Below are 21,358 nucleotides of genomic sequence, written 5' to 3'. Positions count from 1 at the left end.
CCCACAAATATTTTACCTGTTTTCCCCTCATCTTTCTGACTCCTTAATCTACACAAAACTCCAAATACAAACTGTTCTCAAATAAAAATTTTGAGCATGGCACAAGATAAAGATTAATATAAAAATTCAAAATGTTTTCCTCTGCTTGTCCTCACAATTTCTAAATTATATTCCTCTCCCTACATATTTTGTTCCTTTCCCATTCCCCAATTAGTATAGAAACACAGTATCTAAATTACAACCTACAGGGAATTTTTTCCCCTATAACCCAGTTAGGAGCTACCTAAACCACCTATTAAACCATCTGTCCAACCTATTTTAATAACAAGACAATCGGCACCTGACCACACCTCTCACTATCAGAATATGAATTTTTCATAATCTCCATCAACAATCTGCTTCTAAAACCATTTTCATCATTATTTTCTAGGACCAAGTATTAGATGCTTTACACAAAACATGGGAGAGATGTCCATGTTCTGAAGATCTTATAACCTAAACGACACCTTCCCTAGAGGAGCTAGGATAAAACACACCAGCGTCTGGGAGGGACATGAAGGGCCAGGCATTCCAGATTATGTGATAATGTATTTATTCAGTTTTGGCACACACAGCTTCCATTTTTCATTGTATTTATTTATTTATAATGAAGCATATTTGGATGCTTAGTTTTATCTAGAAGAAAGAATTCTTGTTAGGTTGCAGGCATTAAGTGGGAGATTTTCTAATGCACAAACAGGAGTCAGACACCTAATTACCATCTGTGCCTCTGATAGTCTCCCCCCAATTCTGTATTACAGTCTATGTAAGATGTATTTTATCAATACACCATTCTCCAAAACTTTCAAAATAGCGATCCACTTTGTTGGGCAGGACACAATACACTGAAGTGTGTATTTCGATGCTGGTGACAGGACACGAAAGCTGCTCAAACTCATGTTTAAGTTCTAAAAGCTCAAATACACAACAGTGCTTACTGAAGAAGAGAAGCGCTGAATAGTCTTTCCCCAACTGAAAGTACTTCCCCCCTTTTAATTTTGTATTCCCCAATGAAAAACAAAACAAAACAAAAAACTTATTTTCCAAAAAGTATCTCCTAAAATCCAAACCTTGACAGATGTTCAATGTTTCAGCTTACATAACATTAGCTCATTTCACCAAACATTAACACATGTTCTGTAGGTTATTTACGGAACACACAACAATCTCTCACTAACACCAGCTCTAGTTTCTTTAGGTCAGTTAAACCTTCCAAGCTTTCAGCATAATTTCACAGAGTTTAGCAAACATACACAGCCTGGATTGGATACCAAGACTATCTAAAACAGGGGTCAGCAACCTTTCAGAAGTGGTGTGCCGAGTCTTCATTTATTCACTCTAATTTAAGGTTTCGTGTGCCAGTAATACATTTTAACATTTTTAGAAGATCTCTTTCTAGAAGTCTATAATATATAACTCAACTATTTTTGTATGTAAAGTAAACAGGGGTGGCTCTAGCAATTTTGCCGCCCCAAGCACGGCGGCACGCCGTGGGGGGCGCTCTGGCGGTCACCGGTCCCGCGGCTCCGGTGGACCTCCTGCAGACGTGCCTGCGGAGGGTCCGCTGGTCCCGCGGCTCCGGTGGAGCATCCGCAGGCATGCCTGCGGGAGGTCCACCGGAGACGCCTGCCGCATGCCGCCCCAAGCACACGCTTGGCGTGCTGGGGCCTGGAGCCGGCCCTGAAAGTAAATAAGGTTTTTAAAATGTTTAAGAAGTTTCATTTGAAATTAAATTAAAATGCAGAGCTCCCCAGACTGGTGGCCAGAACCCAGGCAGTGAAATCTGAAAATCAGCTTGCATGCCACCTTTAGCACACGTGCCATAGGTTGCCTACCCCTGATCTAAAACATAACTCCACATGCTTCTATACAGTAGATGCCCTTTCATCACAATATTACACTGCAGCTAATACCCCTGAAGTTAAAGTTAGACTGATCTAGCAGCAATTAACCTGTAAACTAATCAAAGAAAAGAACTGTAATAAAACTAAAGGAAGCCTGGAATAATAGTAATGCATTTTCGTGCGACACAAAAACATGTTTTCTTCTCTATTTTGAACCAAGATTATTTTAAATGTACAGTAATTGTGACAGAGCACACTACCATGTAACTGAAAGTTAGAAACTATACATGTAACGTTCACCTTTATTTTATATATCTACTAAACATCTTCCATGTCCATACCAAACACTGCTGAGAGATAATGCAGAGAAAAGGGAACACCTGAAAGCCCACAGATAACATTTTAAAAAACAGGGGCCTACTATTACATACCTAAATGACCTATTTTCTTAAGTGGAGAGCACCCAGAAGCTCCAGTGAAATGAAAAGGAGGTACTATGTTAAGAAAACAGTCTATTAAGTAGTTAACTTTAAGCAGTGACAATTTAAGGTCTAGGTCCACTAATTTAGGAACTCTCTCCAACCAATGGTAGTATTTTAGTTACCCATTTTATTTTCTTGGTTTAAAGATCATTTCCAGGAAGATAAGTTGCAAAAGCTACGTTTTTCTTTCACTTGCAATTATATATCTGGCAGAGTTTTGAAAGTTCTTCCGAAAATATCCTTTTGCCATTGTTCCCAGACATTTATGGGGAACATTGTATACTGCACAGACTATGAAATCAGAATCCTCTGATTTCCTGTTACAGACATTTTACTGGAGGAAGGTGAAAAGCTACTCATGACTGATGGGAGCTGGGACACACAGATATAGTTTATTAATATGTAACAGTAAGATTTAAGCCAGAATCAGAATAAAGGCCCCACTGTGGTGGACACTGTACTCAAATAATCAAGATGTCCCTATCCCAAAGAGCTCACTATCTTCTTGGTGACCTCTCTGGAACAGAGAGAGAGTACTTAATTAACACCTATTCTCTCCTCATAATTCTGCTTGGTTTTTCCTCTTGTGAACTGCCCACTATGGGCGTGAGGGGCAAGGCTGGCCCTGCATTCCAGCCCTCGTTTCCCCTGCACAGGCTCACCTAGGCATCCACATACTTGGGGGAAAAATAAACAGGTTACTGAGTCAGAATGACTGAAATACTGGGCATGAAGCGGTTGTGCACCTAACCCTCCCTGTCTAGGAAGCTCTGCTCTCCCACTTCTTCTGAAAACAGGGATTCTTCAGAGTCCAACCAACCACTCCCTCCCGTCACACCTCCAAAGGTCAGGCAGAAGGTGCCTGCCATGCTTGGCTGTGTGGGAGGCCAGTAGAAAAAGCATCTACAACAGCTGACCAGGAGACCCTTCTTGGCATCAACCACAATGGACATCAGCTAATGATATCTGATGCAAAGAAAACTTAAGGACCTGCAAGCAGTTGATGCTTCACATACATTTGTGACTAGACCCCAAAAAGGAGCAACGGATTAATTAGATGGATGAAAATTAGTGAAAATCAAATCTAATAGGAGTTGGGGAAAATTCCATTGCATTATTGGTCAAGGGAAGTTTAACTTAGTTTTAAGATTTAAGATGCTTAACAATAAAGGTATTTCTAGAAAGGTCAATGTGTGGTTTTTAAAATGAATCCAAAAGCCAAATATATAAAAGACAAAGTGAGGAACTCCCTTTTTCCACCAATAGCTTATCAAGTGACCCCTATCTCACTAAGACTCTCAGAAAGTCAATCAGTGCTTTGTTGGCAGGATTTATCTTTATCACTAGCAGCAGATTTACTTGTAATCTTAGCTATAAATCTGAGTTGACTGCAATTGTTATCTATGCTGGAATCTTTAAAGGAGCCTATGATATTTAGGCCCCCAAATTCCACTGAAATTAAGTGGGAGTCAGCTGTTGAACTCTTAGAAATGCATTAAAACTGGGATGTTCAAAAAAGACTAATTCAGACCATAATAGGGTTGCCAATTTTGGTTGGATGTATTCCTGGAGATTCCATCCACATGACAATCTGTAATTCCTGGAGACTCCAGGCCAAACCTGGAGGGTTGGCAACCCTATTTAACAATAATCATTTATTTCCCCCCATGCATACCAGCAAAGAGGTAAATTCCTTCCAGGAAACAGTTTCTTAAGAAACTTCTTCCCAGTAGCAGAGCAAGCACATATTTCTGCTTTAGAATGAATATGCACCACAAAGGAACATCTCCTTATTTGTGGGATGCTTAAACAGTATTGCTCTGGGTTGCAGCAGCATTCAGAGAATTCTCTCTGAACTGCACTGTCAGTCTCATGAGGGATGAGAAAGGGAGGATTCAGCATATATAACAGAGATGCTGTTTTAATGAACCGTTGCAAGGATTTTGTAGACTATAAGAACTTGACATATATATATCAAGAGATTAAAAATCCAGAAATTCACTCCATATTTGAATGTCAACAGTAAAAAAAAAACTGAAGAAAAATAATTCATCTGCTTGAATCATCATCTCTAAACAGAAGACAAAGCCAAAAAATCTTCCATAGAGATAATGTAATACGAAATCTCAAGACATCCACAACAATCCATGATATAAGGATTGTTGCCAAACTGGAGAAACATATCTAGTGGGGACCCACAGGTGCCAGTCCAGAGTCCGGTACTAGTCAATATGTTCATTAATGACTTGGACAATGGAGTGGAGAATACTCATATTTTTTTCTGGATGACACCAAACCAAGAGGAGTACACGATTAGAATTCAAAACAACAGACATATTGGATGGAAATCAACAAGATGAAATTCAATAAAAACAAGTGTCACATATCAAGTATTACACTTAGGAAGGAAAAATCAAATGCATAACTACCAAATGGGGTATTGCCTTGCCAGTTAATAGTAATGCTGAAAAGGATGTGGGGGTTATAGTGGATCACAAATTGAATATCAATCAACAATCTGATGCAGTGGAGAAAAGGGATAATATTCTGGGATGTATTAACAGGCACATCATATATAAGACACGTGCGGTAACTGTCCCGCTCAACTCTGCACTGGCGAGTCCTCAAGTGGAGAACTGTGTCAAATTCTGGATGCCACACTTTTAGGAAAGATGTGGACAAACTGGAGAGAGAGTCTAAAGGACAGCAACAAAAACGATAAAAGGTTAGAAAACCTGACCTATGAAGAAAGACATGGGGGTATGTTTAGTCTTGAGAAAAGATGACTGAAGGGTCAGAACCTGGTAACAGTCTTCAAATATGTTAAGGGCTGTTGTAAAGAGGATGGTGATCAATTGTTCTCAGGTTAGCAGCAACAGATGTAGGCTAGATACTAAGAAAAACTTTCTAACTATAAGGATAGTTAAGCACTGGGACAGGCTTCCAAGGGAGATTGTGGAAATCCCGCCATTGAAGATTTTTAAGAACAGGTTAGACAAACACCTGAAAGGGACGATCTAGGTATACTTAGGATCCTGCCTCAGCTCAGGGGTCTGGACTAGATGACCACTCTAGGTCTCTACCAGCCCTACATTTCTATGACTTGTGATATTCCACTGCAAAAGCGGCATATGTTGATCCTGCACCTAATCAGCCACTCCATCAGCAACTAGGCCTGACTAGCCATTTTCTTCCTTTTCCTGCTGCTGTGAAGAGCAAAAAGTAGAGAGGAAGAACAATTTCATGCAACTCCACTTAGCTTCCCTCTAAATCTATTTATAAGAGCGCTTCAGTTTCCTGAGGACAAAACCCCGATCCTCTCATACACCCTCAGAACACCAGCTGGACGGTCTGCAAGGCTAGGAGAAGTATTCCAACTCACTTCAAATAACTTTGGCTTCTTTCAGCTGTTACACAGCTTTCTGTTAGTAGGTGGGATATTCTGTACAACCTACAGGGACACTGGTCAACTTAATGTTACATTCTACATTAATATACAACTAGAAACCCTCTCTTCAACTCTCACTTATCACTGAAATATGTTTTTGGTAGGTAAACACCCCAAGATGTTTGGAAGACCTTTGTAAATACTAGTGTGGCAGCATGTATTTAGAGCATGGTCACAGATTCCCCCAATAGCAGCTTCCCAGAAAAGCCACGGAGGATAAGCAGTCTTCAAAACTGAAGCAAATTTAAAAAATCTTCTGGAAACCAAAACACATCCGTGCAAGGCATCTCGGGGGGGGGGCGGTAAGAGGAGGGTTGAGTGTATTGTATTGTGTGCAAGAAAAAAATCATTGTTTTTTATACGCCTGGCTCTTTTATATGATGATTGCTGGCAAAAGGAGAGTCAGACAGTGTGATGCAAAATTGACTTTGTTTTTAAAGTAAACACTGAAATTATTTTTAACTTTCTTCGTACTGACAGCATCCTTTATCTTTCTAAAGTGCCCCAATCACCATTTGTAAAGAGTTCACACCAATTGTCCAGAGAGCTCTTCCTGGCTTCCCAACTCTCCACACTGAATACACCTGTGCAACACCTAACCAATTTCAGTGGAGCACAATGGTATCATGAAAGGTACTACACACTAGTAGAACAGTAGATAGCTTTAGCCGACTCAAAAGGGACATGGAACAAGCCAAGAATAGAGCCCTAATATTTAAGTATTTATCTATGTGCAGTTCAAGGTTTTCCTTTTTTCATTTGTGCAATCACATCAGATTACATTCTAACACACTGCAGACAGAAAATCCTTTCATTTTAGCATTTGGAATTCTATTTTCATTTTTCTAGGCATTGCACAGCTGAGTTAGTTTACATGGTTTAGAAGTCCAGGAATTTTTATTCAATCATCAATTATGGAATTTTCAGCAGGGCCTGTCTATTCAGAGGATAAAAAGTGACCTTTATTATTTAGCATTCTTTATTTGCTCAGATGTTGAAGGATTACTTGCATTGTATAGTAAACAAAAAATGTAACCTTTGGGACAGAGCTATTCCCCTCAACTCAGAATATAATGCTGGGCAGTAGATGATTGAAATCAGAGATTACATAGCAGATTTCCACAGGAAGCGCCTTACACCTGGCCTGTCTGTGTGGACTTAATTGCAAGATCTACACCATAGCATCTAAATCTGTATACTGTCTCTCTTCATTCTTTATAACATTAGGAGTACACAAATGCATAAAGTATCTTATTTCTAAATAGCTCCACCCCAAATGCGCATTTCAGGGGATAAAGACACATGAGAATCCTCCTATAATGGATGATAGGTAGAACCTGCTACAATTCAAGTCCATCAGAACTGGAAGGCACGACTGGGGTCCCAGTTGCAAAAATGGAAATTTGGGGTGACTGAAGCATTTGGAGGGGAAAATGAAAGTGTCAGGACAAGATGTTCCTTTCAGATCTTCTGACTCCAAACACTTCACCAAAGCACAATACATTAAACACAAAGTAAAAACTTTCAATTGACTAGAGAAACAGGAGAAGCTCAACTCCGTCTATGTATTTATTCAACCATCAAGCAACGTTATGAGTTAGTGAACTGCCCAGCTGAACAAATCAAAGGGAAGGTTATCAAGACTGACAAATCAAGTATTTCTTAGATTTAAGGTTTCCAGTAAAAGATGTATTCAGCTACTTCATTATAAGTTTAGGACCAGATGAAAGGAATGTCAGGGGAAGTTAAACCACAGAAGTGGCTGAAATTCTAAAAGGAACATTTACTCCACTCTTTCTTGCACAGAATTCTCTCCCGTCAAAACTGCAAGATAAGTAAAAATAAATAGGGACTAGAGGCCATAGCTTGGACCACACACAACAAAAGAACAAAACTAAGAGTAAAATTCATATGATGGGTAGAAGCATCAGTGCATTAAAAAGTATCAATTTCACACTTCCTACGGCCAACCTGCACTAGAAAACCATTCTTTATTCAAGTTTACCACAAGCTGAAATCTACACTTTTTACCAAGTCTGGAGAAACCTTGAGACAAGAGGAATAAAACCTGATACCATGTGAATCTTTTCTAGAAAGGTGCCTGAAACCAATGCAAATACATAAAGATGAAATACTTCAATAATCTGTAAAAGGAGACAATGGTGGACACAAAAAGCCACTGGGAAGCTGAATAATCTGACGTGACATGTCCTGTCCAGCTCTGGAGACACTAGACAACATAGAAAAAATCCTTATCCTGAAAAAGAAAAACCATGCCCCATTTAAATGTTTCAGAATAGCAGGTTATTTCTCTAGCATGTCACATTAAAGATTTAAGCAGGAGTAGAAGTGTAAAGGGTGGGGGATAGGCGTTGTGCCACATTTCGATCCACACTACAGCCCCGGTCCTGTAAACTGTCCCACATATGGGCACTCCTGTGCTCATACAGAGCCCTGCTGACCTCATCACATACTTGCCTAAATGAATCAGTTGCAAGAATGGGTGCTATGTTTGTTCACTTCAAATGAGGGAGGAGGAGGAGGATTTTTCTTGCTTTTATGGACTTTTTTCCCCAATCTTTAAAAAACATTTCAAACACTAGAGTTTTAAATATATTTTAATATTTAATTTATTAATAAATAAATATTTATTTTATTTTGTGCATATTTCCTTAATTTCCCCACTCAGGGTCCTGTACCACTACAGGTGTGTATAATATCCTACAATTAAAGCAGAGCTGCTTGAAGATATCAGCTGTTCAGAGAGAGGAAAAGAACTGTGACTTCCAGTCTCTGCAGTTAAGTAAAGGATGATTTTTGTAATGTCTGCATATTGGTAATTTAAAATATCAGCATATTTTATAAGAATTTACTATCTTAAATATCTTTATAGAAGTATGTACATCTTTAAACATACAACAGCGTTTGAAGTTGCCATTGTGTTTGTGTTCTAATATTGAATTAAAAAAAAATTGGTAGCCTGCTATAACCTGGTGCTATCTTTCATCCTGTCTCTAATCCCTCCTGCAGGAGACCTGCTTCCCTCTCAGCACCAGCTCTTACACTTTCCTGTGTCCAAAAAAGGGACCCAGATAACAGTTCCTTATTACTTCCTTTCCCTCCTCCAATCCCTAGAAAATGCCCTGGGCAGACTGAGCATCTCACATTCTTTGTTTACCTTCTCTCAGCTGCCTGCTTTACCCTCCCACACTGTCCAGGTTTACTGTGTGTACTGGGTTCCTCCCCATGCTGCTGCTTCCTGGATAGGAGAAGTATTTTATTATGCTTTCCATTTAACTTGCTTGAAGCTTCAAAAGGAAGCTGAAACAGACAAAACCTCTCTAAATCGCCATGACAAGTAAGGAGATTGGATTTTATTCTTGTATGTGACACCTTGGTTAAGTCAAGTCATGTATCTGCTCCATGCCTCAGTTTCTTTTTCTATAAAATGGCAACAGTACCTGCCTCACACTGGTGTTTCAAGGCTTAATTAATTCATGTTTGCAAAACATTTTAATATTCTCAAATGGAAGGGGACCTAGAACTGTACAGTATCATCATAATGGAATGCACCACACAAGAGCAGTATCAAAAACTTCATGTGTGCAGAAAAACACCATCCATGGAATTAGCTTTTTACTAGTCCAAACATGGGGGGAGGGACAGCTCAGTGGTTTGAGCATTGGCCTGCTAAACCCACGGTTGTGAGTTTAATCCTTGAGGGGGCCATTTAGGGATCTGGGGCAAAAATCTGTCTGGGGATTGGTCCTGCTTTGAGCAGGGGGTTGGACTAGATGACCTCCTGAGGTCCCTTCCAACCCTGATACTCTATGATTCTATGGTATGTCTACACTGCCAGCTGACTCAGGCTAAGGGGCTGTTTAATTGCAGTGTAGATATTTGGGCTCGGGCTGGAGCCCAGGCTCTAGGACCACTGCGAGATGGAAGGGTCCCGAAGCTTGGCTGGAGCGTAAACAGCCCCTCAGCCAGAGCCCTGCAAACTCGAGTCAGCTGGCACAGGCCAGCCATGGGTTTTTAATTGAAGTGTACATATACCCACAGATAATCGTTAAGAGGACAAGTTTGGTGACTGAGAACAGTTTCCAGTTCACCCCTCTCAAGAAACCAGAACTACTCTTTAAACGTAGGTGTGAAGATGACAGTTTGAATGTGACATTCGCAGCTCAACTACATGTCTTGTACTTGCACAATACAAGTTGCTGATTGGTGGCTGCTTTTCTAATCGTTCCCTGTTTTACTATGGGAAGGCAGACAACTTCAACAGGTCTTCTATATTTAATCAGCTCCCTGTTTCTACATCAGCGCAATGTAACTGCAAATCTCATAGAATACTCTGGCTTCAAGGTTGTTTCAGACACCAAAATACCTCCATAATGAAAATGCTTGTCCCGCTGGGTATGCATATATGCATAGTGGGAGGTTGGTATAATGAATTAAAGCCTGCTATAACATGCATTATTTCCTGGATTGTTACTGAAGGAAATAAATCAGCTTTCAATTTCTAATTTTCATTTAATTAAAAATCCAAAGAGTTGCCAGATAAGTGATGAGAAAAGGTTTTTTTGCACCATATGCTGATGTAATTCAAGTGTATTTTGGGGTGGAAGAAACACTTAGGCTCAAAGAAAGTGGAAGGAAAACAGACATTGCCCATATTGATGCTTAAATGCTCACTAGAAACAGTTGCTGGCATGGTGAGAAACATTTGAAAACCATAGAGGAGGTCTGGCACTTGGCCAACCCATGCCAGAAGGTGGTTTATTGAGGTGGCAGCAACTTGGGACAGAAACGATAAAGGGAACAAAAATAGTGTGGGGCTGTATCTGGTTCCTTTCATACCCCAAGTACATTACAGTTAGATACTGGTAGTTCAGCTGCTGAGTAAATTAACATGCCACCCAGCATGCACTCACCAACAGCTCACAAATACCACTGACATAAGAACCTGTTTTATTTTGAGAAATGGCATAAGCCACAACATCTCAGATATGTTCTACTCTTTGTCCAACTTAAAGAGTCCATATTCTTTTTCAGTCATCAGCAAGGGGCAAAGGCAACACCTCACATTAGCATCCAATCTGAAGGTTACTGCTAACAGTTCAGCCGAATCCCTTATGCACAGAGCTTGAATCTAAATCCCAATGCAGAACTTGGAGCAACAAGCTCCTTTCCTTGCCTAGATTCACTCGAACTGCCAGTATGGACCCAGATTGACAGGGTATGTTTTCACACAAGGATATGGGGAGAGGATAAACTATTACTGTCACAAATTATGTGGGGCTCGAGCTATTTCCAAAGATGACGTTTACTAACGACAGGCTGTCAGAGTTAATTAAATTCCTAAGTACTGATTTCACTGGGCAGCCTAACCCTATTGCTTACAAGGTGAATTATGGCTTTTAATTGTTCCAGTTTTACCTGTTAATGAAAATGCATGGTGCCATTAGTAAGGCCTGTCAGCTACATTTATGTGCAAAGAAATGATCCGACTCTGCTCTGGTGATCTAATCCTGTCCATGAAAACAGCCTAAATGTCACTTGCAAGTACAGTAAATAACTATCCCTGAAGACCAAGAGGACAGATGGGAATACGCTCAGAACAGAGCAACAAATCACAGAATCAAGAAAAACTAAATATTCCAGGTTGAGGGGAAAGAGTGCCATTAAAATTCTACAGAACAGAAACAAGTTTGTCTCCTGAAAGAACTAATCAAATATTTATTATCTTCTGCTCATGAGAGTAATAAATAAATAAAAATCAGTGGAGATACTGATTATGCTCTTTTCATTGTGAGGCTCTCTCAGTTTTGGGGCTTCCCCACCATTTAGCTTTCTTTGTTTCTCATTATTGATAGCCACTTCAAGCGGCAGTACTAGGGAGTGACTTTCCAACACCTTTCCCAACATTCCAGTAGAGGATTTCTGAGCATTAATGTACAAATCCAACTATTGCTCCTTTTGCAATGGCCCTCACACATCACCTCTATCAACAGTAGAGAAGCGACCTAAGTCTCTTTTATGCAAAGTAATAAAATCTAGAAAATGTTTGCACCGCCATTGCATTTGCCCATGAAAATGGCCGACACCACAGTGACGCCTCGCACAGATTTTTAACTACCAAGACTAGTTAAAACCTCAAGAATACTATGCTCTAACATTCTGAACTGTATAACCTCCTACGGCAAGCATTAATTTGAAACAGGTGTTACAGTAGACACATGAAGTTACATATGACTACTGCTAAAAAGACATCTACAGAAAGGGACAAGACAGAGAGAGATGTGCTTAAAATTTGAGAAAATCAAAAGAAAAACAAAATTAAGATGATACACAAAACAAAGGGAAAACACTACAGTACAAAAGCTGTGCCTCCTCCCTCTTCAAAACAAGACAAGCACTGCCATGAAGAGAATGAATAGTTACCTGCATCCATATCTGCAAAGAATGGAACAGCCAGTAAGGAAAAGAAGGAACCAGAAATTCAGTGTCTCAGAGTTGGATTTAAAGTTCATAAGGAGAATAAATAAAAAAATCAAGAAAATATTTTTAGTGAAAAATATACCTCAATTATGTGCTACGATGATATACATGATCTCAAACGGTACAAGTGACTAAGCTTAATTAAAATAATACAATGAAAGTTTTGAACTACATATTAAACTGTAACATAAAACTAGAATTGGAAAAAAAAAGTGTTCTCCTCCGGGCCCAAAAATTAGTGTTCTAAAAATAATGGAGCAAATTCATAACACGAGTTTTATTTGAAAATCTTTACTGTCTCTGGTACAACAAACTGAAGGGCCCAATCCTGTATATTTCCAATACCAAGAGTAGTAGTTATTGCCTTCAGCAGCCAAATTGGAATTAATGGAAGTACTCATAGTAGTAAGCGCTACATTGGGTAATGTTTGCATTTATGAAACTGAGATTAAGAACGTTTCCCATATGCACAAATACTTCATGGGAAAAAATTTTAAAATGTTAAGATATTACAAAAAAGAAGAGGTATACAATTGTTGTCGTTGCTGCTACTTATCTCCACTATGACAAATGTTAAAAGGAAACAATTTCTTTTTTTTACCAACATTGCAGAACAACCAATGATGATTTTTTTTTTTACTGTACTATTTCTGTATGATATATAAAAACAGGAATTAATGGTGCATTGCATGAAAGCAAAAGAACTAAAATCAGCATGCTTTTAATCATCCGCATATCCACTTACCTTCAGGTGATTCCTCTTGGACATACGTGCCAGTCAGATACCGGTGCACAAGTGCAGACTTGCCACTAGCTAAATTCCCCACAATTCCCTGGAATGAAAAGATGATACACATTGAGTCATAATAAAATCTTCTGATATTTAAAAAATATAACAAATAGTATGATTTGTATAATTTTATTTAAACAAAGAACGTCTCAGTCCCCCAAAAGAAGATTTAATATTTTAACCTCTATGTTTAGGAGAAATACCATTTATAAGAAAAACAAGCAATGTATCTCAGAACCCCCAAAAAATTCAGTGAGAGCGCACACCGCATACACAGCGCAAAAGGAATGCCCTGAGAAGTGAAGCTCTTTACAGTCCTTTCCCTCTACTCCTCCTCAGGCACACACATCACCACTACTGTACATTGTATCCGATAATGCACTGCAATCTTAGCCTACCCACCCACCGCCAAGGATGCCAGACTTCCAGAACACACACTATTCAACTGCACATCATGACTGAGTCAAGGTGAAGGAACATTTATTCTATCCTTTATGCTTTTTTTAAAAAATTCAACTTGTCTAAAGCTTTCATACCATGTTGCACTATTTTGTCCATTAACATCAATTATCCCAGGTAGCAATTCTGGTGTAACTGCTGCTGCAGAGTCAGCAGAAGGAACACTATTGTTATGAGTCACACGAAGGAAATTTTTATTTGTTAAAAACCTGCAAGTAAGTGGCAGTTACAATTGCTCTGTTTGCTTCACCAAATTCTTACTTTAAACCACCCCTTAGGTAGCCCATTTACTTCCCTTTCTGATATGCTGTCCCCTACACTCGGAAGAAGCACCCTCTTGTGCATTTGTCAATCATTCCTTTGTATTCAAATTCCTTCTTAAAATACAGTTCTGAAAGTATTTACTTGATCATACCTTTTTGAAAAGGTGGAATACTATACATGATTTCAAGACCACACTTTTTTCCTGGTTGTCCTTTGTGAGTCTCAACTGTTTTATCATCCATCTAGTTCAGTACGTAAGCTCCAGGGTCAGTGACTGTGTGCCACTGTGCACTTTTGATCTCCGGACACAATAAAAGTGTTCAATGAACACACAATAAATTAATAGACATTCTATCCATTTCATGGGATCCTTCTTATCGGCATGCTGAACTAAGGTGGTCTTCCTAATAAAGTCTGTTCAAAACAGTAGGTAGGATGCCAAAGAATCCCAAAGTGACAGAATTTGGGGAGCAGTGGGCTTGGGGAAAGCCTTATGATCCTGGATCTATTCTCCTCCACTGCAAACATACTCCAGTAAAGAACTAGGTGAAGGCAGCTTCTTGAAAGTTGCTCACTCTCCTTCCATACTCCAAAGATTGCCAATAATGCAGTTGTGGAAGGATCTTCAGCATAGAGCTCATAATCAAAGCTCATGGATCCAGCCCTTGCCCAATAGGCCATAGGTGCAGTGAATGATGTGAAAGAACGAAAGAACGAACGAAAGAATGAACGAAAGAAATGGAGGGATCAGATCTACTGCATTGGGCCATAGTGCTGGGGGGATGGGGAGGAGAACTTGAACGCAAGCAGCTTGGGAGTCACCTGCTGCAAAGAAACTAACAGGATTATGTCAAGGGAAATGCCACTGTATTTACAAGCGTAGGTGCTACCAACCTAAGCAACAGACCAAAATAAATAAATCCCAAGTAAAGCTGGAGCTAAGTGGTAGTAGGAAGGCCATCTGTTCAATAGGGTTCTGTGTAAACTGACTTTGAAGAGCGTTTAAAAGGAGTACACTGGAAGCTTTTAATCTAATTTTCACCCAAGAGGAATTACTGAGTACACCGGTATATGCAGAAACACCTACATCTAAAAATAAGTGTGAGGTAAGATTCTTGACAAGTTCAATCATTTGGAGAGCTTGCATTTGCCTCATTCTCAAACACCAGCTAAACAAAAGGATGCGCTCTGTAACCTGTGACATGGCTTCAAATGAAGGCAAAAACGTCTATAGGTTACTATGCCACTGCTAGAGGTAAAAGTGGAAACCCTGCTAAGACTGATGGGGCATGCCAATTCATTTGGAAGATTCCTCTCCTTCCCCACCCTAGCATACAAGACTGCTACATAATTGTGACGGGTTTCAAAGTGGTAGCCGTGTTAGTCTGTATCAGCAAAAAGAACGAGGAGTACTTGTGGCACCTTAGGGACTAAGAAATTTATTTGAGCATAAGCTTTTGTGGGCTAAAACCCACTTCATCAGATGCATGCACTGGAAAATACAGTAGGAAGATATATTTACACAAAGAACATGAAACAATGGGTGTTGCCATACCCACTATACCGAGAGTGGTCAGTTAAGGTGAGCTATTATCAGCAGGAGAAAAAACAAAAACCTTTTATAATGATAATCAGGATGGCCCATTTCAAACAGTTGACAAGAAGGTGTGAGTAACAGTAGGGAGACAGTCTCTACGTAAAAAATAAATGGACACAAATCAGACATTAAGAATTATAATGTTCAAAAACCAGTTGGAGAACACTTCAATCTCCCTGATCACTCAATTACAGACCTAAAAGTTGCAATACTCAAAAAAACAAAAAAAACAAAAAAAAACCTCCGAGAAACTACTGAATTGGAATTAATTTGCAAACTTGACACCATTAAATTAGACTTGAATAAAGACTGGGAGTGGATGGGTCATTACACAAAATAAAACTATTTCCCCATGCTTATTTTTCCCCTACTGTTACTCACACTTTCTTGTCAACTGTTGGAAATTGGCCATCCTGATTATCACTACAAAAGGATTTTTGGTTTTTTTTGTTTTATTTTTGCATGCATCCGATGAAGTGGGTTTTAGCCCACAAAAGCTTATTCTCAAATAAATTTGTTAGTCTCTAAGGTGCCACAAGTACTCCTCGTTCTTTCTACATAATTGTGTGGCTGCAATTTTGGGCCAAACTTTCAAAACTTGTCTCTGAAATTTGCATCCCAGGACCAACCTGCATGAAAACAAACATTTATGTGAACAAATTGTCTCTACATCTCTAGTTACATAACTGGCATAGCGTGAATTTGCAGTCTGGCTGAAAACGTGGCCCTCAACATTATTTCTGTAAGTGGAGACTACCTGGTTTGACAAGTGCTGTTTAGCCAGGAGCCCTTTTTTTTTTTTTTTTTTTTGAGCAAGACCTTTTATGGAGATTGGTGTTTTTACTATTTGTTTTTTGGGGGGTGGGGGGGGTTAGCAATACATTGGGCCTTGAATAAGAGAGCTTGGGTAAGAAAGGAAGGAGAAGATGATCTCTGAATAAAAGGGTCATCTGTCTGAACAGCACAACTAGCAGGACCATTCTGAAGTGAATGAGAACCTTCTTGTGCCCAGAATTTCCCCAGGATCCCAAGAATCAGAGGGAAGGAAGATATCTGCCTGGCGAAATCAGGGTGGTGGAGGGAGGGCACTGAGCTTTAGTGTCCCATCTGCTCCCATCCTACCCCCCAAGGAAGAGGGTGAAAGTCCCATGAGGCAAACAGAACAGAATAGGCCTGCCATACAATAGCTAAGGTCTACTTTAAGACTAAGCTTGATAAGTTTACGGAAGGGATGGTATGATGGGATAGCCTAATTTTGGCAATTAATTTTGGCAATTGATCTTTGATTATCAGCAGGTAAGTATGCCCAGTGGTCTGTGATGGGATGTTAGATGGGACGGGATCTGAGTTACTGCAGAGAATTCTTTCCTGGGTGCTGGCGGGTGAGTCTTGCCCACATGCTCAGGGTTTAACTGATTGCCATATTTGGAGCCGGGAAGGAATTTTCCTCCAGGGCAGATTGGCAGAGGCCTTGGAGGTTTTTCGCCTTCCTCTGCAGCGTGGGGCATGAGTCACTTGCTGGAGGATTCTCTGCAGCTTGAGGTCTTCAAACCACAATTTGAAGACTTCAATAACTCAGACATAGGTTAGGGGTTTGTTATAGAAGTGGATGGGTAGGATTCTGTGGCCTACGCTGTGCAGGAGGTCAGACTAGATGATCATAATGGTCCCTTCTGACCTTAGAGTCTATGAGTCACTGCAGCACCCCAGTGAATTGCTATATCACTTCTGCCACCACAGTGGCAGGAGCTGCTGTCTCACAGCAAGGGAGGCTGTAGTTGAGAACATGAGCAAATGTGTGTTGATCCTGATGTAGGCCATATTGGCTGTCAAAAACCTAGAAGTCAATTAGAGGTGGAACTGCCTGCAACAATCAAAAAAGCATCAACTCAGATTCCAGAATGACAGAACAGAGGTACAAAGAAAGGAAGTCTATTTTTACCATGGCTAGATATTTTTGTTTGTTTATTTTTTAATCTACCCAAAGACTTCAAATATTAGAAAAGACATTTTGTTATTTCTCAGGCTATGTCTACATTACCGCCAGATCAACGCTCTGGTGATCAATGCACCGGGGGTCAATTTAGCGGGTCTAGTGAAGACCCGTTAAATCAACGGCAGAGTGCTCTCCTGTTGACACCAGAACTCCACCCGGAACGAGAAGAGTAAGGTAAGTCAACGGGAGAGTGTCTACCATCAACCCAGTGCGGTGTAGACGCCCCAGTAAGTGGACCTAAAGTAAGTAAACTCCAAATACGTTTTACACAACTCCAGCTATGTGAATCTTAGGACGACTTACCACAGTAGTGTAGACATAGCCTTAGTCTGCACATCAGTTCTCCACTGGATGTATTCATGGCCGTTTCCGGATTTCCATTATTATTTTACACCACTTGAAAATCTCTGCTGAGTGCCACACAGTATGCACAAAAGATAAGGTACATACCCTGAAAAGCTCACACCCTAACTGAGAAATTATGCTACAAATTGGTGGAGAAGAGGGCAATGAAACAGCAGGGCAGGACTAGGCAGGAAGGACTGAAATGTCAAGAGTAAAAGGTCACTTTAATGATGTCTGCAACAAATTGAAGTTTATTTCTTTTAAAACCTGTATCAACCCCATTGTCATTTGATGCACACAGTTGACCAAGGAAGAAAAGCACACACAACGTTCTGGTTGTGAGACGTAGCACTGTCTTTTGGAAGGGTCCCAGTAAGGAAATGTAATTATGTTCCAACAGTTCATTCAATAATTGTGGTATATTTTCCCCACTATTTGTTTTCTTTTTATGTATTTGTTTCAAGTCCTGAGCATTGTGGATCATGGATCAAAAGCATTACACTTCACAAATGTTATTCATTGCTATATATACACTGTTAATATACAAGATTCTCCAAATCTTACAACATAATGCAGTGCCCACATGCATTTATCATACAAGTCTTCACAGTTCCAATACAGTAACTCCTCACTTAAATTCGTCCTGGTTAATGTCGTTTCGTTGCTGATCAATTAGGGAACACACTCGTTTAAAGTTGTGCAATGCTTCCTTCCAACGTCGTTTGGCAGCTGCCTGCTTTGTCCACTGCTTGCAGGAAGAGCAGCCCGTTGCAGCTAGCTGGTGAGGGCTTGGAACCAGGGTGGACCGGCAGCCCCCCATACCAGATCCCCCATCAGCTCCCTGCTCCCCTAAGTTCCCTGTTCTGCAGCCGCCCAGCCGGCTATCAATTGCTGGCAGTTCAGCTGTCCCTCCCCACCACTGCCATATGCTGCTCCTGCCCTCTGCCTTGGAGCTGCTCCCAGAGATTCCTGCTTGCTGTGCAGGTGAGGAAAGATGGGGCTGTCAGGGTGTCCCCCGCACCCTGCTTATCCCTTCTCCATACACGGGCACAGATGTAGAGAGATATAGAGAGCTTGGGGCAGCAGCTGCTGTCAACTTCCCGATCCACTTAAAAAGAATGGGTCAGCTTACTTAAAGGGGCAGTGCATCTTTCTCTCTCTCCCACACACAAGGAGTGTGTCTGTCTCTGTCTGCTATGCTGTCTCCCTTCCCTCATGTTCGTGCTGCCTTGAGTGAGAGGCTACATTAACACAATGTGTTAACCCTTGAGGGCTCAGACAAGTGCTAATTCATCATTTAGCAGCAAGGCATTCCCTGGGAAATATCCCTCCCTCTTCCACTCTCTGCCTTCACCACCTCAACCAAGCTTCACAATCATCATAGCTGCGAACAGTATTAAATTGTTTGTTTAAAACGTATACTGTGTATATCTATATAACACATAGTTTTTTGTCTGGTGAAAAATATTTCCCTGGAACCTAACCCCATTTACATTAATTCTCATGGGGAAACTGGATTCACTTAAAGTCAGATTTTTCAGGAACAGAACTACAACGGTAAGTGAGGAGTTACTGTATTTTAATCCATTGGCTAAAAAAGGCATGATGAGTGTAAGTAATACACCTGACTTGTGGAATGTGTTAACTACTCCTGAGGGCATTTTGTGCCAAAAAATAAAAATTCTATGCACAATATTTTAAAACTCTGCAAGATTTATTTCTCAATAAATAAATGCTGAGGCTCAGCAGCCTCCCCACCCCGGGACACGGACTCAGTGGTGAGGTTGCACCTGACCCTGGCACAGCACAAGGCCTGGGCCTGCCCCAGAAACAACCAGGGGCCCTGCCCTTCTGTGCCAGGCGTGGGGCAGGTAGGCTCAACCAGACAGAATCCATGGGTGGGGTGAGAGGATTCTGTATGGGACAATCTGGGTGCAGGCAGCTCAGTGGGAGATCTAGGTGTGAGAGGTTCTGGATGCACAGAGGCTCATGGGGAGGGGGGGTTCCAGGTGCAGGGGCAATGGGACTCTACAGGGGCTTCCAGGTGAAAGTGGTTGGGGCTCAGCAGAGGGGTCTGGGTGCAACTAGTTGGGGGTCAGTGGTGTGGGGGTCTGGATATGGGGGCTCAGGGAAGTGCAGGGGGTGGGGATCATAAGGGTGGGGATTTGAGTGCAAAGAGCTTAGTGGGGGGGGTCTGGGTCCAAGGGTGGGGGGTCCAGAGGCAGGGGGTCTGGGTGCAGGACGGGCTCCAGATGCAGGGGTTGAGGTTCAGTGGGGTGGGGTTCAGGTATGGAGGGATGGGGGGTTCTGGGAGTATGGGGTGAGGCTTTGTGGAGGTGTCTGGATATGGGAGGTCCAAATGCACAGGGGTTGAGCGGATGCGGGAGCAGCTCGCCATACAGTGGCCCCTCCCCCGAGAGCTGATGACCAATGGGGGCAGGAAGCAGAAGAGGATGCTGAGCTTTCTGAAGCTGGGGGAGGTTTCTGGGGGTGGGTCTGACACAGCCCCAGACTCCTTGCAGGGAAAGCGTAAGTCACAGCCTCTCCCACCTCCAGCCCAGTTGGGACTAACAGCTGATCCCGGCTCAGGTGTCCCCAGCCCTGCAGTGATCTCTCTCTCCTCCGGCTGCTCCAGGTGCCTGCAATGATGTACCTGCACAGCTAGGGAGTGGTGCATGACTGCTCTTGCAGCTTCCCTTTGGTTCCCTGTCAGAAAGTCATTTTTTGCGGGGAAGCAAAGAAATCTGCGGGGGACATGAATTCTGCGCGCGCGCGCACACACACACACACACACGCGCGCGCGCACACAATTCCTCCAGGAGTAATTAACACAAATCATTTTATCCAATTAGCTAAGGGTAGTGTGTAAGATCAGTTTTATGTTTCTAAGTATTGACTTGGGCTCATTCTTCCAATAGCAACAACATTCATTAACCCCAAGAAGCGTCCAAAAATAGTTAGGATGGTTCTCTCTATCAAGTCTACTTCTGTACCACTTCATTTGTTTATTCTCTGTTCTAGCTTCAATGATTTAGACAGCACCCTTTGGCACTTAGTTACACCCTCCGCTCAATTTCAAGGGGAGATCAGATTCTTAAAAAATCTCTTCAACTCAGCTGCCTCCATCTGTGAAGTGTAAGGTTATATTTAGTTGTGTCCTCCATGTTCATGAATGTATCTGTTATAAGAAAATAAAAATCATTTTTCACAAAACTCAGGGCCCCTAACTGTTATTAATCACTGAAGATTGCTGGCAATAGAGAAAACGCTGGGAAAATCTGATGCCCCGTACCAAGGAATTAATCTGTTAATCAAGATTAGCAATTGTGAGGGACCACAGGAACCACAAACACACCAGCCTGTTTTCACTATGCAGTTGTCTTCCTGACTGACCCGTTTTTACTTCTAAATTTTTTTAACCGTATCAGGTTGATACTTTTGCTGAGAACTAGCGTGCACAGACAACACAAAACATTCCCCTCCTCCACACATGTACATTTTTATGTAATTTGAGATGCCTTCATAAACCAATTTGGAAATTATCAAAGGATTCAGACAAGCAAATTGTACGGTGCCTAGCATGTTTAGGAGTG

General features: G+C 41.2%; 1 protein-coding gene across 13 annotated transcripts in view; it reads right to left on the bottom strand.

The window, feature by feature from the left end:
* The window catches only part of AGAP1 (ArfGAP with GTPase domain, ankyrin repeat and PH domain 1), a 634,072-nt gene that overhangs the window by 380,248 nt on the left and 232,466 nt on the right, over positions 1–21,358 (bottom strand). For 8 of the 13 annotated variants that reach the window (XM_039494096.1, XM_039494097.1, XM_039494092.1 and 5 more), the window contains exons 3-4: positions 13,060–13,147; positions 12,258–12,269 (exon numbers count right to left, since the gene is read on the bottom strand). In XM_039494096.1, coding sequence (XP_039350030.1) covers positions 12,258–12,269; positions 13,060–13,147 — 100 coding nt within the window. The remainder of the gene's footprint in view (positions 1–12,257; positions 12,270–13,059; positions 13,148–21,358) is intronic. The other 5 variants (XM_039494101.1, XM_039494088.1, XM_039494093.1 and 2 more) reach the window with 1 other exon arrangement.

Source organism: Mauremys reevesii, linkage group 11 (genome assembly GCF_016161935.1).
Source record: "Mauremys reevesii isolate NIE-2019 linkage group 11, ASM1616193v1, whole genome shotgun sequence".
NCBI classification, from domain to species: Eukaryota; Metazoa; Chordata; order Testudines; family Geoemydidae; genus Mauremys; species Mauremys reevesii.
The sequence above is the reverse complement of the archived record's forward strand: the minus strand, read 5'-3'. Positions and strand labels throughout refer to the sequence as shown.